At 60.5% G+C, this 20,049-nt stretch overlaps 1 protein-coding gene across 5 annotated transcripts in view; it reads right to left on the bottom strand.

The window, feature by feature from the left end:
• SHANK1 (SH3 and multiple ankyrin repeat domains 1) overlaps positions 1-20,049 on the bottom strand; it is a 41,755-nt gene that overhangs the window by 6,129 nt on the left and 15,577 nt on the right. For 2 of the 5 annotated variants that reach the window (XM_036232534.1, XM_036232533.1), the window contains exons 13-23: positions 18,318-18,431; positions 18,133-18,208; positions 17,645-17,671; positions 10,373-10,455; positions 10,050-10,174; positions 9,417-9,552; positions 9,096-9,176; positions 8,554-8,577; positions 8,292-8,360; positions 7,833-7,951; positions 1,403-1,499 (exon numbers count right to left, since the gene is read on the bottom strand). In XM_036232534.1, the coding sequence (XP_036088427.1) occupies positions 1,403-1,499; positions 7,833-7,951; positions 8,292-8,360; positions 8,554-8,577; positions 9,096-9,176; positions 9,417-9,552; positions 10,050-10,174; positions 10,373-10,455; positions 17,645-17,671; positions 18,133-18,208; positions 18,318-18,431 (951 nt within the window). The remainder of the gene's footprint in view (positions 1-1,402; positions 1,500-7,832; positions 7,952-8,291; positions 8,361-8,553; positions 8,578-9,095; positions 9,177-9,416; positions 9,553-10,049; positions 10,175-10,372; positions 10,456-17,644; positions 17,672-18,132; positions 18,209-18,317; positions 18,432-20,049) is intronic. The other 3 variants (XM_036232536.1, XM_036232535.1, XM_036232537.1) reach the window with 3 other exon arrangements.

A 20,049-nucleotide genomic window follows, 5' to 3' on the forward strand; every position in this document is an offset into this window, starting at 1 on the left:
ACTAGTCCAGAGCTTCCAAGGTCAAGGTAAACCCAAAGCCACTCGATACAGTAACACGGGTCGTGCACTGCACAACAGCCAACAGCAGAGGGAGCAAGATGTGCGTGGGGGGGGGGGGCGGCGAAATTCAGCCAACTCCCAGAAGGGGGCGCTTTTTCTAATTCGCACAGAATCTTAGTGTATGCTAACCGTGGCTTGGCGTGAGCAAGAGCGGCCTGAGCCAGGAAGAGATGCCATGTCTATGTGCGTAGATTTCTTTTCGAAAAAGAAATGCAATTAGCACATCAAACCTGTGATTTCACAGATAGAACTGCTCAGGGTGAGGCTAATTAGACTGATAGGTGAGTGATGTTACGTAGGTTTGTAGGCGGCCCATACTAGGTAAATGATGAGACACAGGTAGACCTCACAGGTGCGAGACGCACGCTGACGGTCTGTGGGCACCGGAAGTCGTGGAAAAGCTAGATGCGGTCAGCAAAGCGACTCACAGAGCATCAGAGGAGTGAAGTCTTTTCCTCCTCATCAGCTGTCAGGGCCCCGTCTTGGAAGCCCTCCTCTCCTGACCGCTCTCTCTCCCTTGATGATCTCAACCAGCCAGCATCACGGCTTCTTCACTACTTCTCTGCTGAAGACCCCACCTTTGTCCTGGGCCCCATCCTCTCCCCCAGGGTGCAGGCTCCAAATCTAAGTGCCGCATCCACTCACTGTTTCGCTGGCCTTTCAAACTCGGCAGGCCCCCGCCGGCTTCGCAAATGGCGGCTCAGTCCTGCCCTGCGACCTTGGCACTGGCTGTGCCTGAGGCCTGGAACCCCTCCCCTCTGCATGCCCCCCAGGTCCCCTGCTTCCTCTCCAAGTGTCAGCTCAAACCTGCCCCCCCCCAGCACTCCTCATCTCTCGACTTCTGTTTCCCATAGCATTTACCACAGTTAATACACTATATAATCTTTTCGTGTCTTATCCTGATATAGCCTGTCGTCCATCTGCCCCTCGCGTCAGCTCCATGAGGGCAGGACCCTTTAGTCTGTTTCATCCCCTGACACAGTCCCCTGAGGCCTGGCCTGGCATACAGCAGTACTCAATAAACGTCTGCAGAATGAATGAATGAATCAATGAATGAATGGGGCCGTGTACGGGAAAGAACCAAGGTCTGTGGTGGGGCCTTCAACCTGCTGCCTATGGATGCAGATAAAGCCACCTGTGCCAGGTTACGCAGCTGGGGTGGACCAGAGCCAGGATTCAAACCCAGGTCTGCCCAGGAGTAAAGCCTGAGCTCTCTGTCCAGACCAGTGGATCTGTGGTCCCGCGTGGGAGTAGAAAAGAGTATTTCCAGGCCTCCCCTGTCCCCCTGAAACTGCCACTGCCCCCCAGCCTCCCCTTCCCCTCGCACGCCTCAGTGACATACCGATGGATTTCTGCCGGAGCATGAGCCCAGGTCCTGGAGGCAGGTAAGAAGGACGCTCGTAACTTGGCTGCGAGCGGTGGTGGGGATCAAAGCTCGACTTTGGGAAGGCGGCCAGGGGACGAGAGAGAAACAACAAGAGAGAAAGATGAGTCAGGGTGCGAAGAATCAGCCCCCATTCCTTCTCCAAGCCCCTGCAGGAAGGCAGAGGGCAGCGGAGCAGGCGGAAGGGAATTCGGGGTGGGGGTGGTTCTGAATCCAGGCAGCGGGGAGAAAGCGAGCGAAAGCGGGCTTTTGGTCCACCCTGCTCGTCCTACTTTCCATCCCGATTGCTCATCGGGGTGCTCTTCCCCATTCCCGCTGTCATGGCCAAGTCCAAGTCACCGTCATCGCTCGCCTGGCCTCTTCCGGAATTCTCCCCTTGCCCCCCTGCGACCAGCCTCGTTCCCCCATCCCCCCCTTTATGGTCCGCTTTCCACACAAGGGTCAGAGGGATCTTCTCAAAGACTCGAAACACCATATCTGAAAAGATCTTTGCACACCAATGTTCATAGCAGCATTATTCACAGTGGGCAGGACATGGAAGCAACTGAAGTGCCCTATGACAGATGATTGGCTAAAGAAGCTGTGGTCCATATATACGATGGAATATCGCTCAGCCATACGAAGAGATGAAATACTGCCATTTCTGACAACTTGGATGAACCTCGAGATAATCGCACTAAGCTAAATAAGTCGGACTGAAAAAGTTGAAAATCACATGATATCACTTATATGTGGGATATAAACCTAAAAGCAACGAACAGGATGAACAGAGACTCATGGACTATAGACTAGTGGTTACCAGAGGGAGGGGGTGGAGGAGGAGGGGGGAGGTATATGAGGTAAAGGGGGTCAAATATAGGGGCATAGGGGGAGGGAGAAGTGGGTAAAGGGGATCAAATATACGGTAGCTGAAGGAAACGACTTCAGGTGGTAAACACACAATAGAATACACAGATGTCAAATGATAATGTACACCTGAAAATTACATAATTGTATTAACCAATGTTACCTCAGTAAACTTAAAAAAAAAGAAAAAAGAAAAAGAAATTCAGGCCCAGCTATTGCCTTGTTTAAAATCCTATAGTCACACCCCACATCAGTTAAAAGGGGCTTCGCATTCCCCAGTCTGGTCTTAAAGTCCCTGCCGGTAACCACAAAGATTCCCATGGCGTCCGGGATGCTATACGCATCCCCAAGCACCGAGAGACTACCACCTGCCCCTTGCTCTGGAGAACCACCCTCCCCCAAAGGAGGACAGGCCGACCGGCTTTGCATATCCACTTCTGCAAGCTGCCCGCAGCCAACAACCAGACTGACAAGGAGGTCCAAGGTGGGATCGCCTCCCTCGTGTAACGCACACCCCAGAGCTCCCTGAGGGACCAGCCTGAGGGGGCTCCGGCGGGGGCCAGGTGTGCTGTCCTCCGTCCTGCACTCCGCTCCGGGTCCCCCTAGGAAACCATGGTGCAAGAATCGCTTTGCCAGGCTGCGACCATAGGAGACGCACTCAGCCGCCCTGTACAGTCCAGTCCCGTCTGCATCTCCTTGCTCACTGTGGTCCCACCTTGGGCCCCCTCTCCCTGGCCCTCTGATACCCCCAGGTCCATCTCTGCTTTAGAATACTCGCAAGCCCTGGATCTTCTCTCTGCAGTGGCTCCTGCTCATCTTCACAGGGCCTCCCCACCTTTAAGCTCTCCGTTCCACTGTCCCCTCCCAGTCGCTGTCTGATGCGTGTCCCTATCCCGTTTTCTCCCTGGTACTTGTCTCCATCTGAAATGATTTTGTTTACTTGTGTGCTTTCTGTCTCCCGCCTGGAATACCAGCTCCCTGAAGGCACTATATATTATCCCAGGAAGGCAGGGAGAGGAGCGTGGAGAAGGTAGAAGGGAATCAGGGCACAGCATCTAGGGCCCACGATATTTTTAGAGGAAAATGTTTTAATTTCGTTTATAATTGGAAGGAAAAAAAAAAGAATATATTCCAATATGGATGATATTCATATTTGCACTAACATGATCATAAAATATAGATTTCCAAACTTTTTTTTAGGTGGCAGGGACTCACAAAGGCAAAATTGCCAAAGGCCCACAGAAGTCATACGCAGCCTGCCTAAAGGTAGTGACTTCATTGGTCTTGCATCCTGCTGGGTCCCCAGTCCCTGCAGAGGGCCTGATGCTCTACAAGGTTGTGTCAAATAAACAAGTGACTGAGAGAGCCAACATCAGCCACTGTTATCTGGAAGTTTCTCTTATATACAGCAGAACCCCTAATCTGCAAAATCCCCCCCCCTCAAAAAAATATATAAATTTTCTAAGGGAAGTGACTTCATTTGACTGGCTCACTACTACACCCCTGGGGCCCAGCAGCAGCTCTAGCACATAGTAGGTGCTCAATAAATATCTCTAGTATGAAGGACTGCTTGGAAGTGATACAAGACACCCTGATGAGATGAGGGGAGGAAGCTCCCTGAAGGCAAAATCTCCAGTCCTGAACATTTCCACGAAGCAGCACCAGCTCGGCCCCAGGAGGGTATCAGGAAGGGTCTGCTTCTGACTGGTCTCCCCCCACCCCCAATTCTGCTGTTCTCAGCCTGCCAACTCTTCTTGACTTTGTTGGATGTTTTTTCTCAAGCAATCTCCTTCCGCCCTTTCTCCCTAATCCTCAGCTAAGCATCTTGCTTGGTTTCCCAGCCTGTCCTGAGGCTCGTAACAATCCGCATGGTATCGGGGAGCTGAACCCCGTGAAAGACAAGACGGGTTTTGTGGGGATGCAGACACAGAGAAGCAGGAAGCAAAGGAAGCCATTTCTGTGCGAAGCCCTTTGCCGACTGCGTCTTGTGTAAGTCCTCAGCGAAGCCTCAGACTCGAGCATTGAGGTGGGCTACACTTGTTCTGATGACAGTGACAGGGGCCGTGGGTCAGAGAACAAAGGTCCTGTCCTAGGCCAGCCAGCGAGTAGGGAGGAAGTTACAGAGCCATTGGAGAAAACAACTTGGAGTGGTTAGAAAATCCTCAGCTTAAACAAAAGGAAAGAGAAAGGGTTATAAAGAGCGAAAATAAAAGGGTGTGTCCAGTCAGAAAGGACACAGGGACCGTGGAGGGGCAGATGCAGGCTCCTGGAGGGGACATGGAGTAGAGCAGGCCAGGGGAGAACTGGGAGGGGGAAAGGTGCGTGGGGCCGGCGGGTGGGGGTCAGAGTGCGAGGGAGGGCTCAGAGTTACAGGAGAGGGGTCAGAGGGAAGGGGGGTGGTCGGAGGGACAGGAGGGGGGTCGGAGTGGCAGGGTGAAGTCTGGAATGGCAGGGTGGGGTCACAGAGAGAGAGAGGAGTCAGAGTGACAGAGAAAAGCACCCTAGCTGAAGAGGGTGCGGAGTAAAGACAGAGGCATCACACTTGCAAACTGACAGAAGACACTTTGAACTGGAACGGAGGGATCCAACGATGGGTTAGCTTGATGTTATGAGTGGACTGAGTGGCAGAGATGTCAGCCTGGCTGAGGAGCCTAGCAGCGTCTGGGGAGCTGTGAAGCTGCCTGCCCGAGGGGCTGACTGACCCCAGGTGGGATAAACTGACCTCCATCAACAAACCAACACACCGGGGAGGATCTTTTCCCGTGGGGAGGGGGCCGCCAATCTGAGAGCGCCAGCTGCGCCTGAAGTTACGAGCTGCGGGGCAGACTCCTCCCCAGAGAGTCCGCCACAGGCCCAGCCACCTAGAGGGTTGGCCGTGGGTCCGGTGCCTCAGTGGCAGAGTGTGTGCCTGGTGCTGAGCACAGGCTGAAGGCTGACGCTGGGCTGGGAACTTTGCGCCAGAGAGACAGCCCCACCAAGGGGTCAGATGGAGAGACAGAGATAGACAAACGCAGATGGGAGAAAGAGAGACATGGGGGAGACAAAGACGGAGCTGCAGGTCCAGAGGGGGCAGAGAAAAAGGCCGAGACAGCGATGGGAAGGAAGAAGGACCCGAGAGGCCTCGAAATGCAGGGGGCTGGAGCAGTCCCAGAGGGGAGAGAGCAAGGCAGAGACAATGGAGAGGGTGCGATAAAAATAATCGGGAGGGAGAAGCTGAGTTCGGAGAAAGGCTGAGACCTGAGCCCAGGCAGAAGCAGCAGAGGGAGGTAGGAGGGGCGCCCTCAGGGGTCCTTGAGCCCGCAGCAGAGTCGGGTGCCCAGAAAGCCAAAGGGACGCAGAGGGGAGGACCGAGGGACGCAGAGACAGACCGAAGGACAGATGGAGGGGCGGCAGGGGCCTAGGAGGAGACCGGGTGTATCAGCGGGGGATCTGTGCCCCCACTGCTGGCCTGTGCGGGTATCCCCCACCCCGACTCCACCTGGGTGTAATGCAGAGGCGTGTCTGACAGGGAGGGCTGAAATCCCCTGATCCTTAAACTTCTGAGCAGTGGCGTCTCATGCAATGTTTTGCTCTTCCCCACTGCTGAGCAGGTCTGATGAGGCCTCCCTCGGGGCCACACTGTGCCCCACATCTCTGGTTTGCCTTCTCTGGTCAAGGTGCAGAGGGGTTCAAGCAAGAGAATAAGGAGGGGACAGAAGCGGAAAGCAATGGGAGATGGAGACTCAGAAATGTCCAGAAGGGGCCCCTGTGTGGCCTCCGCTGACTCAGGGTGGGAAAGATCAGGATGACTAGTGGGAAGGAAGAGGGAGCCCTGAGATGAGAGGGAGGGTTTTGGGGAGGCCCAGGGATAGGCCTTAGGAAGAAGAGAGGAAAAGGGGAGGGAGGCCCAGCAGAGAAAATAACCACTGCATCCAGGGTCTGGAGGGAAGGGAGGCCCCCCAGGGAAGACCCCAGCTGGGGGCGGTGGGCGGGCAGCTGGTGTCATTACTAATGTCCTTAATAATGTCATTACAGCAGTAAGTCAGCTGTGATCTCACCTGGACCTCCGGGTTGGGGATGCGTAGGTGGGTACAGGAGATGGCCCTAACAGCCCTGGGGACCTCAAATACCTTAAAAAACTAAGGCCATGTGTCAAGTGAGGACCTACCGCAGGGAGGGGACTCTGCCGAGCCCTCAGAAGTGATCGAGGACCCACTGCCTCTAAATTGGAAAGAAATTCTAGGAATCCAGGTATCAAAGCATGGACAGACTTTAGTGGGTCTGCACGCTGGGATGGCAGCAAAGTTACAACTTTATTTTCATTATCCTCCGACTAAAATGCAACGTTTCCTCCGTCAAAAACGTAGGCTACGAAGCACGCTAGCGTTAGCAAGACCTGTGATGGTAACCCCAACAGAAATCAGATATTTCCACGTCCCGCCACAGCGGGCGCAGTTTTCTCAAAATAGTGTTTCTGTCTCTGAAATCAGAGGAGGTAAGACCCACCACTGGATCTTGCTGGCTAACGTGTCGACAAAAAAGCACTGGTGTTACCATATCCCAAATTCGCTTCCAAAAAAAAAAAAAAATTCTGATAACTGCATCTCGGTGGAGCTGGCTTCTTTCGTCACTTTGTGTATTTGATTTTATGCCTTTACAAGCGTCATTCTCAGCACTCTGCCCGCCTGCCAAAAGGGTCCACGGGACCCCCAAAGCCAAAGAACCTAGTACGTGGTCTCTAGGCAACCAGGTGGTGGATGTGACTTGTGAGAAGGGGGTTTGAAGGACGGATTCAGGGGAGAAGTTGGTGTCAAGGAGGTAGTAAGTCAGCTGTGACCTCCGGAGGGCGGAGGGAAGAGTTGGCAGGCCTGGAGGGGATGTCTCCCTGTGAAGGAACACAGCCGGTGGGGACAACAGCCAGGGAGGGACCAGCAGGGCCCTCCCCTCAGAACAGCCAGGGCTGGGGCTGGGCCGCAGACCCAGGGTCCCTCTCTGAGCCCCAGTTTCCCCTCTGTAAGCAGGCTATCGTGCGTACCTCCCGGGATGGTTCTAAGGACTGAATGAGATGGTCCACGTAACATAAGAGTGTCCGAAATATGATCAGCACCCACTGTGGGTTCGCCGCTGCCCCCACAGGGAACGACAGGCAGGGCTGAGACAGAGACCGTCACTCATGTGTTAGTAACTGCCACCCGTGCGTGCCGGGCCTATGTCAGGGATGTCCATCATGACACCATTTTACCGTTCCTGAGACCCTTGACGCAGGACAGAGAGGGACAGAAAGAGAGGTGGGACAAGAAGGAGGGTGACCGTGAGCAGCAGGCGAACAGCAGAGGGAGGAGATGGGGTGTGGGGGGGCACTGAGAAGGAAGAGGATGAGCGGGGAGCACAAGAGGTGTCGGGGAGAGAGCAGGGGACCCCAGGAAGGGTGGAGAGCCCCCCTCAGGACTGGTGTGAAACACAGGGGATCAGGAGGGGTTCGTAAGGAGGGCCTGTAGGTCGGCGTGTGCACCCCTCAGGCTTCCTGCCCCCAGAGCCCAGGGCCTCAGACCAGGCCGCCTACCTCAGTGGCAAAGAATCCTTTGGGCCGGTGTTTGCCCAGGGACGCGAGGCCCCCAGCTGCAGGACTCTCGCTGGCGCTGATGGTCTGCTGAGCAGCCGCCAGGATCTCATCCAATTTGTCTAGGGGAGGGAGATGGGGGGTGGGGCGCGGAGACACAGCAAAATGAAGACGCTCCTGCTTCTCGCGGGGACAGAGCTGCCGTGAGCCCGCCCTGTGCCTCGTAAGAAGAGCCAGGAGAGGACACTCCTGTCCCCACCACCCTGGAGGACCCTCAGTGCGGATGGTGACAGTCTCCGGCCCAGCCGTGGGGAGGGCGAGGGGCGGAAGCGTAGGACCGGAAGGCTGGCGCCGAGGGTGACCCCGGGTGGACACGGTGTCCCGGAGCGCGGGGGCCGAGGGTGACCACGGGTGGACGGGGTGTCCCAGAGCACGCAGGGCAGGGGCCCCGGGCAGGCTTACTGAGCGCCATCTGGTACACCGTCCGCTTCTTCTCCATGCTGGGCACCGGCGCTGGCTGCTGCTCGTACTCTGCGGGCAAAGGACGCGGCTGAGGCCCGCGGCCGCGGGGGGCGGGGCGGAGCGGCCCATGGGCGCGGCCCGTGGGCGCGGCCGGCGCGCGCGTGCGCGGGGCGGTGAGGGGCCCGGGGCCGCGGGGGAAGGGGGGCGAGTCCGCCACTGGGGTTGGGACCGGGGCCCTCCCGCCAGACCTGTGCCCACTCACCACTCTTCTTCTTCCAAGGGGAGACTAGCCCGGGGGGGAGGCAGTAGAGGAGCCAAGAGTTAGGACTTCAGGGGCAGGCGAGGGGCCCCCTGTCTGGAACGCCCGCCGCCCTCGGGGCCCTGGGCTGGGGGCGGTCAGATGCCCGACCCGCCCCTCAGGGGAAAGCAGGACCCCCAGGTCCTCTGTCTGGAAGGAGGGGCTCAGCCTCCTTCCTGGTAGTGAGGGTCGAGGGAGCCGGTGGCAGGCGATGGGGAATGGGGGTGGGCACAGATGGAGAGGGGCTAGGAAGGAATCAGGGACCCGCGGAGAAGGACGTCCGGACCCAGAGAGACCGCAACAGAGAAACAGAGACAGAAGACAGCGGTCCGTCGACGCTCAGACGCCCCTTCCCACCAACAGACACGTGGGCCAGAATCAGGCTGGCCACGGACGGGGGACAGGACAAGGACAGGAGTCCCGGTCACTAACAACACTGACAAAGTCCAGGGACCGTCTCGCCCTCCCACCTCTGCTCCTGGGCCCTGCCAGCCCCTCAGGCTCACCCATCTCCTCCAGCTCTGAGGTCATGGACTTGGACCGCAGCGAGATAGCCGGGGGTGGGAGCCGCTTAGCCTGCTGGGGTGCTGAAAGGTGATGAGGGCGACATGTCAGTGCCACAGGGAGAAGCCCCCGCCCCCGCCCCCCAAAGCCTCAAAGAATGGCCCTCGTCAGCATGCTGAGTCCCCCACTCCTGCCTCAGTGTCCCCCCAGGAGGGTCCCGAGCAAGCAACCTTGGGGACAGGAAGGCCCGTGGCAGGGACCTGCCACCAGGGCTCCTGAGGGCCTCGGGCTTGTGGCCGTGGAGTGCCAGGCTGGCCACGCACCTTTCTTGTGGACGGCCTCGTCCATGTCCGGGTGCCTGGTGACCATCACCACTTTGACCATCAGCGTGTTGCCCCCTTGCCGAATCATGTTTACCACCTGCCGGTGGCCAACCTTCACCACATTCTGCCCGTTCACCTGTGTGGCACAGACACCCACAAACCACGCCAGTAGGTGAGGAAGGAGGGCTGTCCGCTCCAGAGTCCCCGGGGAAGTGGCCCCTTCCCTGCCTCTCGCCCTGTCCACCACCCTCTTCCTGGCAAAGCCCATCTCTCTGTTCCTGTAACTCTCCTGGCCTCAGGGGTGGACGAGGGGCCGGGCCCCCCTTATTCACTCCTCTCTCCTCCCCTGTCCCCCTTGCATTGTGTGTGTGTGTGTGTGTGCGCGCGCGCGCGCATGTACACATGTGCAAGCTTGGGGACAGCTCTGTCATCTTTTGAGGTGCTTCAGAGAGGCCTTTGGATCAAGTCTGTGAAGGAAGCAGAGGCAGGGGAGCTTGGCGCCACGGCTCAATCTGGACGTGGGCAGCCAGGCCCTAGCGTGGATCATGCAGGGCCCGGGGATTCGTCCCCAGGGTCCCTGCGGAGGGAGGGGTGTCTGCAGCAACAGGGCTGGGGCTGCGGGCTGAGACTCACCTCGATGAGGAAGTCCCCCATCCGCAGTCCTGCCCGCCAGGCCACACCGCCCTCGTCCACCGACTCCAGATACTGCAGTGCCGGGAAGGCCGGGGTGGGGGTGAACTCCTCGATGGGGGTCTGCGCTGCAGATGGGAGGAGCCGGCGGGGTCGGAGGGGCGGGGGTGGAGAGGCCGAGCAGGGGATGGGGCTCAGACCCAAGTCACGGAGGCCTCGCCGTAGCTGAGGGACCGGCACCCTGGGGTGGGCTGGGGTCCCTTCTCCTGTCCATCCCCCCCGGCTTGGAGAGCCCATCTCCCTGTCCCCTCCCGGCCGGCACTCACCCTTGGCCCCCCGGAGCACGAACCCAAACCCCTCGCTGTCTTTCTTCTGCAGCAGGACCGTCTTCTCCTTAATGATGTAATCGCTGGCCGGGAAGGCGGGGCGGGGGGGGTGTGGAGGGGGCAGGGTGGGTGGAGAAGGGATTGTGAGACACGGGAGCTAGGCAACCCCATGACCTGAGCCCCTGCCCCTGGAGCCATTCGTTCCCCCTCCTGGGATCTTCCTCACCCGCGCTTCGAGTCAGGGAGTCAGCGTGCGCTCACTTGCAGCAGCCCTGACAGGCCTCCTCCGCAGCCCAGAGTGCCTGCCCTCCTACTCACTCCTTCCTCATTCATCCATCCATCCACCCATCCATTCAGCAAGCAGTGCCCGAGCCCACTGTGTGCCAGGCAGGGTGCGAGGGTTGGGGAGGCATGCTGCAGACCGCCAGACCGCCTGGCGCGCACCCCTGCCGGCCACTTCCTGCCTGTGACCTTGAGCCCATGACTTTAACTTTTCGGGTCTCAGTTTCTTCATCTAGCATGGGGAGCGATAGCAAGCTCCACCCGAGGGGCTCGCCACAGCAACTCCGCTCAACACAGCGTGTCGTACGTGCTTGGCAGAATCCCTCCCCTGTCTCTGGTCAAGTGTTTAAGTCCAGAGGACACAAATACTTCGAGGACACCCCCCCACCTCCTCGACTGGATGGACATACACCACAGTGACACCTCCCCAGGTCCCCAGCATATCGTAACGTTGCTTTTTCGGCACTGTCCAATATGGTGGCCACGGGCGGCACGTAGCTATTTATACGCAAACTAATTAAAAGTTAAATGGAAAAATTCAGTCCCCCTGTTTCTCCAGCCACCTGTCAAAGTGCCCAGCAGCCATGGGAGGCGAGTGACGGCCATGCTGGACAGCGCAGATCTGGAACATTTCCGTGACCGTGGAAAGTTCCAGTAGACGGCACTGACTCCTGTATTCCCTGGGGTATCTCAAATGCATCCCTTTCTGTAATCCATGTATTTCGGCACCTGCCCGAGCTGCCTTGGATGCAGCCCCCAAACCGTGACGTCACCACTATACCTCAGGATCACACGTCTGTTCCATGCCAGGCACCCTGGTACACAATGGGAATACCCGGGCACCCCAGCTCCCACCCCGCTCCCTTCGAAATACTCAAGAGCACCAAGAGCCAGCAGAATGTGTGGCCGGCTGCACCCCAGCATGCTGTCCGCCTCTGCAGCCCGTGCAGCGCACACGCGGACCCCCTCAGCACACCCCGATAAGCTCCGCCAGCCCCAACACGCCCCAGTAAAAACCGAGCGTGCTCCCCGCTAGCTCCAATTACCCGCCCCCACAGGTCCCGCCAAACAGCCCTCCAGGAATACTCCAGTGTATTTCAGTGACACCCCCACGCATCCCAATATGCGCCGATAACGCCCCCTCACTTTGATCTCCATGTATTCCCATAATGCGCCCCCCAACACAGCCCCAGTCCTGCCAAGAATACCTGATGTGCTCCTGCTATGTTTCGGCGACCCCCCCAACACCACGGGAGCACCCCCACATGCGCCCGTAGTCCCCCACGACTTCCGTGCCCTTGTACCCTAGTCCCTCCCGTGGGGGGGCAGTGCAGCCCTGCCTCCACCGCTCTTCCGCTCGGCGCCTCCACGCGGACTCACCCCGGCAACAGCCCCTGCTCCAAGCTCACCATGGTCCATAAAGACACATCCCACCAGACCCACTGTATCTTCCTGATGTTACTTACATTCAACCCAGGGACACGGGCCACCTTTGTAGTTAGGTGGAGGTGGGGAGGGGGGCAAAGGAGGAGAGAAGGGGGAGGGGAGGACGGAGGCCCACAAGGCTCCGCCAGTGAGCAGACAGGGCCAACGGAAGTGGGTCGAGAGGTCAGAGCTGCTGGCTCCTGCCCATGCATTCAGCGTTGCCCTTGTCCCCCACCTTACACCCCGCAACGTCCTCTAAGCCCTCAAGCCCTCACTACCCCGACGTCCCTTCCACATCTCCGAGGTGCCCCCCGGCGGCCAGTGGTGCCCTTCAGCTCTCGTTTCCTTCATTCACGACGCCCACAGACCCCGACCTTCCCCACATCCTCCTCCTGACACGCTCCAAACACCAGCCTTCCCCAGCCACCGCATCCTCCAACTATGATCCTACAAAATTTCCACACCCATTAAACGCCAGGAAGCAGCACTTGCTGTGTGCCAGGCAGCGTTTGAAGCCTTCGTGGCTAAATAAGTCAACCGTCTCTCACAGGCTCACCTCTGAGGTGGGGACCAGCACAGTTTTCACCTTGCAAGGGAGGAGACAGAGGCACAGCAAGGCCGAGCAATCTGCTTGAGGTCACACAGGGAATGACGTGCTTCAATGATCCCCGGGAAAACACCTGGGTAACTGCACTTGTGACACCCTCCACCCACTCCACAGCACTCAGACACCTGGGGGGACACCTGTGCCCTGAACCTGCTGCCGTGAGCGCCCCACGCTCATCGTCACAACGGAGGCGGTAGCTGGACCACTGCCGGGTGCCAGACGTGATCCGAGCCCTCTCCGCTTATCTGTTCGTCTGGTCCTCAGGCACCTCCTGGGGATAGGGGTTAGCTCTTACTATTCCCATTTTATAGATGAAGAAACTGAGGCACAGAGAAATAACTTGTTCCAGATGACACCGGGCTAGAGAAGTGCCCAAGCCAACCCCGAATCGCCGACCGGCACCCCACATACCCCAATGATGTCCCAGCACCTCCAGGTCATCACGGCACCCCCTCGGTCCCTCCCTCTCGATGGTCCCCACCCTGGTCATGCTCCCGTCTCCTCCCTGCTTCTGAGACTTTCCCGCCTGGCCGCAGCGCCAGCTGCATGCAGTGGCTCCCGGCTCCCTGGTCCCACCACGTGCTCCTTGGACTTCCCAACCCCCCTCTTGCCCCTCCCCCCATGTGTGCCCCTGGCCCTCTCCATGCCTCACTACCCACTCCGCTGTGTCATCTGACAGCTCCACTGCGCCCTAACCCAGGGCCATAAGTCTATCCCCCACTCTGCCCTTGCACACCCCCCCACATCCCCTCCCCTCCCAAAGTGCCTTCCTCACACTTCTGCGACCTCTGCCGTCTCCCACGCCCTTACGCCACTCCCGCGCCTCCGCGTGGAACCCCACGGTGTTCCCCACGGCACCCCGGGCTCCTCCCATGCAACCCGGCTGCCTCCCCCACTCCTGCCTGTGACAGCCTCTTCCTCCTTCGGCATCCTCAAGTCACCTTTCCGCCTCTCGATCCTTGCAACTGCATTTCATTTACATTTCCTGTACCCTCCCTAGGTCCCCACCCCCAAACGTGTCTCACTCTGCCCGCATTCCCTCCTTACCCCATTGCTCCACACGCTCCTCCGTGCACCCTCCGCGTTCCGGGTTCCCCGTCCCCCTCGCCGGCATCTCCCACTCTTCCCTGTGCCTTTCTCTTCCCACCACCCTCCTGCCCAGACCCTCCAACCCTACCCCCTGCTCCCAGCGACCCACGCTGCACCCCATCCATGCTCCGTGCTGCTGGCTACCTGCCCTGCAGGGACACACACAATACTCTCCCCCCGGCCATCCCTCGGCGACCCTGAGCGGCCTCTGGAGCCCAGCGGCCAGCCCTTGTTCACTGGATCCCACACACACAGACTGCAGCAGCGTCCACTCCCCCACCCCCACTGTGAAGGTCCCTCTCGCACACCCAGGATCCCACAGCCCAGAGCCTGCCGCTGTACTTGGCATCCCCTCCAGCACCAGCCCCTCCCCCTGTACCCATGTCCACAGCAGGCACGGGGGCCTCAGGCACAGAAGCTGGCCCCCTCCCATGCTGAGAAGTGGCACACACAGCACACGCACCCCCCGCCCTGTGCAGAAGCCCAGCCGCGGCTCAGCACATGGGCCCCACGCAGCACAGACTCCCCAGGGGCAGGGAGAGGGGCACAGGGGACAGAGACACACAGAGGGACCAGTGAAGGGGGGGCAACGGGGGAGGGGACAGGCCTGGCATGGGAGAGTGGGTGTGGGGAAACATAGCCGCAGTGCCTGGGACAGACTCACTCCATCACACACACACACACACACACACACACACACACACACCCCGTCCCCAGACAGCTTGTCGCTCCAAGTCACACACAGAGACAGACATCGTCAAACAGGGACATGCAGATGGACACAGCTGGGGGGTGGGCTGGGAGCCCACCTCCTCTCTCTCTTTCTCTCTCTCTCTCTCTCTCTCTCTCTCTCTCTCTCTCGCACACACACACACACTCACACGCGCGCGGCTGCAGGCAGTCACACACACGCATGCACATCAACACAGCCACACTGACACATGCACAGTGACACGCAGCGGGAAAAGAGGAGGGGAGGCCGGGGGCGGCATGCGTGTGTGATGGTGGGGGGGGCCGCTGTGAATGGGAGAGAGGGGTATGAATGGGGGGACTCGCCAACTCTGAGGAGGGGTGTGGGGATGCGGGAGCCAGGGGATCTGGAGCCTCGGGGCAGGCGCTGAGGGGGAGCCACTCAGCTCCCCCAGGGAGGACTCCGCAAGGGGGCTCTGAGGTCGGTGGAAAGGGTGAGCAGGTTCCCGGCCCTAGTGGGGTCCCACAAAAGGCCTCACTGGGGAAAATGTCTTGGAGGAAGAGCTGAGGGGGGCCTGGAAGGGCCTGTGACGGAGTGGGGGACAGATTCTGGGGCCGAGGAGTTGGGGGGGCTGGAAAGCGCGGCGCAGGGAGAGGGATGAGAGGAAAGGCCTGCGAAGGGTTCTGAGCTCAGGGGAGCCGAAGGGAGAGGGGCGGGAGGGGGGTCGGCTCGGGGGACGGGGAGCAGTCCCGGGGGTACGGGGGTCCCAGCGGTGGTGGAGGGTCGTCAGCGCAGCCCGGTGCCTCCTAGGGAGCAGTCCCGTGGTACGGGGCTCCCAGCGGCGGCCCGGGGCCTCCTGGGGAGCAGTCTCGGGGTACGGGGGTCCCAGCGGCGCCCCGGGGCCTCCTGGCCAGGCCGCGGGGAAGGGGGCGGCGCGCTCGTTACCTGTAGATGTACCAGACGCTGCGCCGCCGGGGCCCGAGCGCCGGCCAGCTGGAGGAGAGCGCGGGGGCCGGCTGCGGCAGGGAGCCCCCACTGGGGCCACCCCCGAGACCCCCGCCGCCGCCGACCGCAGACAAAGCCATCGCCGCCGCGGCCCCGGCCCGGGTCCCGGTGCCGGCCGCCCCCGCCGCCGCCGCCGCCGCCGCCGCCGCCGCCGCGTCCCCGTCCCCGCTCGGCCGAACCCCCGTGTCCGGGCCCCCAGGCCCCGCCTCATGCTGACCCGCGCCGGGAGGGGGGAGGGGGAGGGGGCGCGCGCCCTCCCGCGGGAGGGAGGGCAGGGCTGGGGGCTCACATGCCGGGGGGCGCGGGGGCGCGGGGCGCGGGGCCGGGCCGCCGCGGGAGCGCGAGGACGGCGGGCCGCGCCGGCTTCAGCACCGCGGACAGCTCCGGAGGCGCGCGGCCTGCGCCGGGCGGCGGTGGGGGCCGCGCGGGGGGGGGCGAGGGGGCCGGGCGGGGAACGCGGGGGCCCCCTTGGCGGGAGAAGGGGGAGGGGCGAGGCGCGGCGGGGAGGAGAAGGGGGAGGCACTTCCGGTCTGGGCCCCCCCCTTAACCCCCCTCCCCCTCCAGAACCCTCCCGCGCAGGTGCAGAGCGAGCCAGAGCGGGGAGAGGGACGCGCACCGCCACACAAGACGCCTCGCCACCGCGTGAAGGGACGCGCGGACCCGGCCCCACGTCTTGTGCAGGGGCCTCACGGTGAGAGAGGCCCCAGGAGGGGACATGCAGCCCACCATAGCGGACCGACATACGACGCACCCCAACACACAGTCTGGAAGGGCAGAAAAGGGAAGGCTAGGACGTTGCGACTGGGCCCCAAAGCAGTGAGAGAAGAAGCCCAGGCGGAGGGGCGTCCACACACCACAGCTCACACGAGACTCCCAGGAGAGGACGGGGTGGGCTGCACAGGTCAGCAAGGGCTACACGCAGGAGGACCACTCAGCACGGTTGCGCAGCACAGGATGGGACAGGCCACCACAGAAGGGGACAGAGCGAGCAGGAGGCATGCAGAAGCACAGGCTCCAACACACGGCACACACCACACACACACCGGCACATGCCAGCTGGGCACAAGGAGGTGAGGAAATGCACTCGACAGAACAGCCAGGCAGGGAACGAAGAAGCTGAGGGGGAGCGGGACCACCTCATCCAGCTGGCAGAGCAAGTGACCCTCAGACCAGAGCCAAGGGGAGGCCCAGAGAGACACCGACAGACAAGAAACAGAGGCTGATGGGGAGACTCCGGTGCGGTGGGTAGGACCTCGATACTCACGCGGGGCCCAGAGCCGGAGACGTGCCAGGCGAACACGCACAACGGTCAAGCGCCTCGGACATTTGGGGCATGGGGTTGTGGCCCAGCCCCGCCCTCTCTCCCCACATTGTCATTTCTCTTCCTCCCACCCTCAAACCATCCCCACTGGCCAGGACACAGACACATAGGTTTGGACACATTTAATGGAAGGATGCTACGGACGAGGGGACCCTTCCCTGATGGGGGGAGCAGCAGGGGAGGGTGTCATCTTGACGCCTGATTACGACCATCCCTCTACCTCAGCCTTGCCCTTCTAGGTGCTCAAGCCCTCAGTGCTCCCCTCTGGTGCTTCCCCTCCCCCAACACCCCAGGTCCTGGATTCCAGATCAATCAGACAGATGCAAATTCATGCACACGCTCCTATGTGCTAATAATGTGCACGCACGGCCCACATGCATGAAGAGGGACAGGCGTATGCAGAGGCCCACCCGCCCCTCCCTCCCCCTGCCGTCCACACGCAGCAAGAGGCACACTGCCATCTCTAGAAACACTTGCCCTCATTCTCAGACATACGGATCCAGGAAAACACAGATGTGCAGAGCCACCATCGTGCAGTCGTAAATGACAGCCACAGACCCGCCCCTGTCTACAGAGTGGGACAGGCCCTGTCTCCATCACGGGTGTATGCCCAGGGCCGTGCATCCAGGGACAGAAGCCTCTAGCCACACATGCACACAGACACAGGTCATGTGCACCTACAGAGCCTCACAGAGGGCACGAACACGCTTGGGGCGATCACCCAAGGGTGCACACCCACGTGAGACATCCACTCGTGGAGTGCTGCAGTTCCACTCGTGCACAAGCACCCATCCACACACCTCCGGGCACCGCCCCCCTGTCCCATTCCTGGACCATCCTCCCCGCTCTCACCTCCCTGGACCAAGCCCATCCATCAAGCTTCAGAAGCGAGTCAGCCAGCAGCCAGCAGAGGGGGGGAGAGGCGTCAGTGCGCCCCTCTCCCCACCCCCACCCCACCCCACCCAGCCCGGCCGGCTCTGCCCACACCCCATGCAAGGCATGGGATGCATGCACTTCCACTGCATGTGACTGCACAGAGACGGAGCACATGAAGGAGAGGGGGGCCCCCAGCCAGCCACACGGGAGCTCCCCAGGGCCCCAGGTGACTGCCCCACCCCCACTGGTTTCCAACTGCCCCAGAGTTGGCTGGTGTCTAGTGGCTGTCAAGGCAGGCTTGGGACTGGGCTGTGTGGTCTGAAGCTTACTCTGCCTTCCCCGCCTCTGGACCAAACTTTACAGAGGAAGTAGATGCTGGACAGGGAGCTGAGAGGTGGTGAAACCAATTAAAAGGTGGGGTGTGAGAGGAAGTGGGGGGCGCTCCAGAGTGTCAGGACAGTTACCTTGGGGTATCGAAGCTGTCGTAGGAGCCCACGGTGTAGTGCCGGAAGAGCCTCTTTGCCTTGTCACTGCGGCTTTCTGCAGGGCGACAAGGGACGACCTTGGACCCTCCTCACTCCAGACACCACGAGCCCGCCCCCATCGGGAGGGGGAGAGGTGGGGACGTGGGTACCCTGGGATGAATCACCTTGCTTTCCCTCCTGTGCGCGGTTCGCCACCTCTTCCAGGCAGTCTGAGGGGAACCAGCCAACGCGACCTTTGACCTGGCCTTCCCAGAAGCCGCCTTCCCCGATGCTGAGCACTGGCAAGGGGAGCAGGACACGAACGTTTCGGCACGTCCGTGCCGCCCCGCCCCCAGCACACTGGACACTCGCCTGTCCCTGATTCCCGCTCCCGGCACAGGGAACGCACGGCCCAAGGCTGTCCTGACACCGAACGTCCCAGGAAGGGGCAAAGGGGTGCAGGGCATGAGCAAACCATGGCGCTCTTGCATTCCAGCTTTCCGGATCCAGTGGGATCGTCAAGGGGCCCTGGGGGCAAAAGGGCCAAGTCCTGTGACGTGGTCCTCACAGGCTAGGGATGTGTCCACACCTGGCTCTCATCTCCCCTGGTGACTGGTTACAGCTCAGTTGTTCTGTCATTGCCCTAAGCCCTCCCAAGCAGTCTCATCCCCATCACTGCCCCCGCCATCTCCAGAAATCTCCTTGTCCCTTAGACCCCTCCCTCCCGTCGCCTCCCGTCACTCCCCCTGGCTCTGGAAGGGAGAAGAGAGGAGACTCGCCTCTTTCCATCTCTCCGCCACCAGTGGCCGGAAGCCCAGTCTTGCTGGCCGCACCTGGTGCTGCCGTGCTGGGCGCCCACATGGATGGCAAGGACAGCCAACGCTTCCCCTGGGCCAGAACCCTTAGCGGGGCATGCTTCCGTTGCGCCTACTGTACAGAGGGGGAAACTGAGGTTTGGAGAGATGAGGCCGTTTGCTCAAGGCTCTACAGCTTAGAACTGGCCCAGCCTGGATTTGAACACAGCTCTGCCTGTCCCCAGAGTGAGTGTCTTCAGCCGCTAACGTTTGCTTCCACTCCGTCCAAACGCCTGGTTCAGCGGTCTTCCACGTCTCCAGTATTTTCAGGGCCCACACCTACCCTGACAGGGAACCGAGCTCCCGATTTACCCATGAAGAAGCTAAAACTACATCAGAGAAGCCCCTTGCCCGCAGACGGCTTGAGTCATGCTAGAGTTTGAGTCACAGCCACCTGATGCTTTTCTCTGCACAAAGCACCTGCCTCAAGAAAATCTGGGGAATGGAATTAAGGAAACACTCAAGGCCATGGAAGAGCAGGAGGTGGGGTGACAAGGAGTCTGGGCTTTCGGCTGTCTCTGCCACACCTGGCCGGGTGGTCTCGGAACCACGCAGTCCTTTGTTCACGGGACAAGTGTTTATTTAGTGCCAGTCGTGGGTCAGGCATCGGGCCAAACACTGGGCAGAGCATTTGAGCACAACCAGTGTGGTTCCTGCCCTCGTGAGCTTCTTTCCACACTGGAGCCCGTGACAGGCGTAACCACAAGTGCCATTGCCACTGGAAATCGAGGTCGGTGTTTGAGGGGAAAGACAGGGTGTCCGGAAAGAGGTCAGGAGCATAAGAATTGGATGGCAGAGGGGGTGTGACACACAGGCTGAGACCTGAGGGGGTCCTGGGAGTCAAGGAGACAGAGAGAGAGTGGACAGGTGGTCCGGGCAGAAGGAACTGCATAGGCAAAGAGCTTGGTGTGAAAGGGGCTCGGGGCGTTGGAGCACTAGGGGGAAGGACAGGGTCCCTGGAACCCTGTGTGTGAAGGACACGGTGGCATCAGATGAGCTTGGGGGCGGGGTGGGTGGGCAGTGGAGGGCCTTCCAGGCCCGGCAGAGGCTCTGGGCTCGGATT

Source organism: Rousettus aegyptiacus, unplaced genomic scaffold (genome assembly GCF_014176215.1).
Source record: "Rousettus aegyptiacus isolate mRouAeg1 unplaced genomic scaffold, mRouAeg1.p scaffold_m13_p_14, whole genome shotgun sequence".
Classification (NCBI taxonomy): domain Eukaryota; kingdom Metazoa; phylum Chordata; class Mammalia; order Chiroptera; family Pteropodidae; genus Rousettus; species Rousettus aegyptiacus.